Raw genomic sequence first — 2,593 nt, 5'->3', positions numbered from 1 at the left:
GAATGAGGAAGGAGGGAAGGAAGGAAAGAAAGAGAACAAAGGAAGGAAGGATAGCAAGGGAGAAGGATGGAATGAGAAAGGAGGGAAGGAAGGAAGGAAGAGGGGAATGAGAAAGGGACGAAGGGAGGAGCGTACGTACGCGAGGGGCGCGCCGTGGATGGCGGCCATTGCGGGGACGAAGGTCCGGTAGAGGGAGTGATTGAAGACAGGCGAACGCAGGTTGGCGAGGACGGCGTCCAGCAGCGGCTGGCAGAGGTACTGCTGTTTCGTGGGTGGCGCTGAAGGCGGAGGGGGGGTCGGCTGATGCGCAAAAGAAAGATGGAGACAAGTTACGTGCTGCACTTCCCGCACCAAAACCGCACCCCTAACCTGACGCCGCGTCGCTCACCACCGCCATGTCGTTCTTCAGCTTCTCCAGCGCGATCTCACACTTCTGGAGGGTCTTCAGGGGGCATCTGGAAGGGGAAGAAGCCGCGAGCGAAATTAAAATGGCTGCCAAAAGCGCGCAGGACGCCATTCCTCCAGGAAAAAGGGGCATCGTACCTTTTCGAAGGATCAGTCAGGATGTCCAGGAGGCTCTTCATCTTGCTCAGGTCCTTCTTCCTGTCTGGAAAGGAAGCGGAAGGCATCAGTACGCTTTCCTCGCCGTTTTGGGCAATCGGTGCAATAGAGCGGAAGAGGTGCGCTTACCTTCATTCTTGTCAATCTTGTTGATCATGCGCCGGAGGGGCTCTATGTATTTGGAGAGCTGCTTGAGCTTCTCCAGGTACTGCTGCTCCTCGGACTGATTTGTACTGGCCGGGCTCATGACTGAACTGGGATTGCCTTTAGGGAGAAGGAAGGGGAACAAAATGGAGGCGACAGTCAGAGATACGGAGGAGGAAGAAGGAAGGGGAGGGAGAGGAGGAGGGAGGGAAAGAGAGAGAGAGGAAGGAGAGAAGAAAGAGAAAAGAACAGAAGATGGAGAGAAAGAGGGAGAGAAGAAGATGGAGAGTAGAAAAAGAGAAGGAGAAAAGAAGGAGAGAAGGAAGAAAGAGAGAACAAGGGAAGAAGATGGAGAGAAACATAGAGACGAAAAAGAGGGAGAGGAGAGAAGAAAGGTAGAAGGAGAGAAGAAAGAGAGAGAAGAAAGAGAGAAAGAGAGAAAAAGGGAGAGAAGAAGGAGAGAAAGAGAGAAGAAAGACAAAAAAGGGGAGAAGAAAGAGAGAATAAGGGAAGAAAATGGACAGAAAGATAGAGAGAAAAGAGGGAGAGAAGGAGAGAAGAAAGATAGGAAGAGAAAAGCCGAGAAAGAGGGAGAAGAAAGAAAAAAGGGAAGAAAGAGCAAATAAGGAAAGAAGATGGACAGAAAGATAGAGAGAAAAAAGAGGGAGAGAAGAAAGAGGAGAGAAGATGGAGAGAAAGAGGGAGTGCGAGAAGAAAGAGGGAGGGAAGGAAGAGGGAAGAAGGATAGAAGAGGAAGAGGGGAAGACAGAAGACGGATAGAAGACGGAGAGAAAGAGGGAGAAATTATTATTGTTATTATTGTTATTATTATTATTATTATTAACCTTTATTTATAAAGCGCTGTAAATTTACACAGTGCTGTACATACAATCTTTTTAATTGAAGAAAGAGAGAGAAGATGGAGAGAACAAGGGAGAAAAAAGAGGGAGAGAAAAAAGAGAGAAGGATGGAAATAAAGAGAGGAGATGAAAAAGAGACAAAGAACAGGAGAAAAACGAAGGAGAGAAAGAAGGAGAGAAGGAAATAAGAATGAAAGGGGAAGGAGAAAGGAGGAAGAAAGAAAAGGAAGGAAGAAAGAAGGAATGGAAAGGAAGAGGAAGGAGAGGGGAAAAAGAAGAGGAAAACAGGAGGAGGAAGAAGAAAGGAAAAGACAAAGCGGAGGCATCAAACGAAAACAGAGGAAGAGGAGAATCAAGAGAAAGAAGGGAAGGAGATAACAAAAGAGAAGGGAATCAAGTGAAGAGGAAGGAAGGAAGGAAGGAAGGAAGGAAGGAAGGAAGTGACCTCCAAGGGCCTGTTACCGGGTGTATTGAGGGGCCCCGGTGACGGGACGCTGAAGTTCTGCGGCGTTCGCGCAGCGGCCGGACTCTGCGACGGCTGCGGTGACGGACTCGGGAGGAAGCTGCTGGGGGACGGCGCCGGGCCGGAGCTGAGGAAAAAACGAAGAAACGGTGAATAAAGAGTGCGCCATTTGCAACATGACCGGCACCGTTTATGTGTCGCGTCCAGCGTCTTACCTTACGTTGGAGTTCGGTTGTGAGGTGGGTTGCCCCGGTTGCGGTGATGGCTGCGGCTGCTGTTGTTGTGGCGGCGGCGGCGCCATTGGCTGCGGCGTCTGCGCTTGGACAGGGGACGCGGAAGACATCATGGGCAGGCCGCTCTGGCTGACCTGCGAGAAAGTAATTTGTTCTTAAAACCCACCGCCTTCCATCTTGGTTCGTCATGCAACACGGCGCCGCTTTGTAAATACCTGCGTCATTTGCTGTCCGGGCAAAGGCATGGCGGTCGGGGGTGCGGTGGAGGCGGCAGAGGACGGCGGGAAACGCGGACGGATTTGCATACCGCCTCGGGCCATGGTCGCGGTCAT

At 50.9% G+C, this 2,593-nt stretch overlaps 1 protein-coding gene across 1 annotated transcript; it reads right to left on the bottom strand.

Moving 5' to 3' along the window:
• Positions 1-30: 30 nt before the first annotated feature.
• Positions 31-2,587, bottom strand: LOC121918373 (mediator of RNA polymerase II transcription subunit 15-like; the record flags this gene model as incomplete). The annotated part of the gene is made up of 7 exons (XM_042444429.1): positions 2,477-2,587; positions 2,244-2,395; positions 2,028-2,155; positions 691-825; positions 544-607; positions 389-455; positions 31-300 (listed from the first exon to the last, which is right to left on the bottom strand). Coding segments are annotated over exons 1-7 (921 nt in total), but the record flags the coding sequence as incomplete, so codon positions are not given.
• Positions 2,588-2,593: the final 6 nt, after the last annotated feature.

The sequence above is a fragment of the Sceloporus undulatus genome, unplaced genomic scaffold (assembly GCF_019175285.1).
Source record: "Sceloporus undulatus isolate JIND9_A2432 ecotype Alabama unplaced genomic scaffold, SceUnd_v1.1 scaffold_9680, whole genome shotgun sequence".
NCBI lineage: Eukaryota > Metazoa > Chordata > Lepidosauria > Squamata > Phrynosomatidae > Sceloporus > Sceloporus undulatus.
Note: the sequence above shows the minus strand (reverse complement) of the source record. Positions and strands in the feature narration are given on the sequence as shown.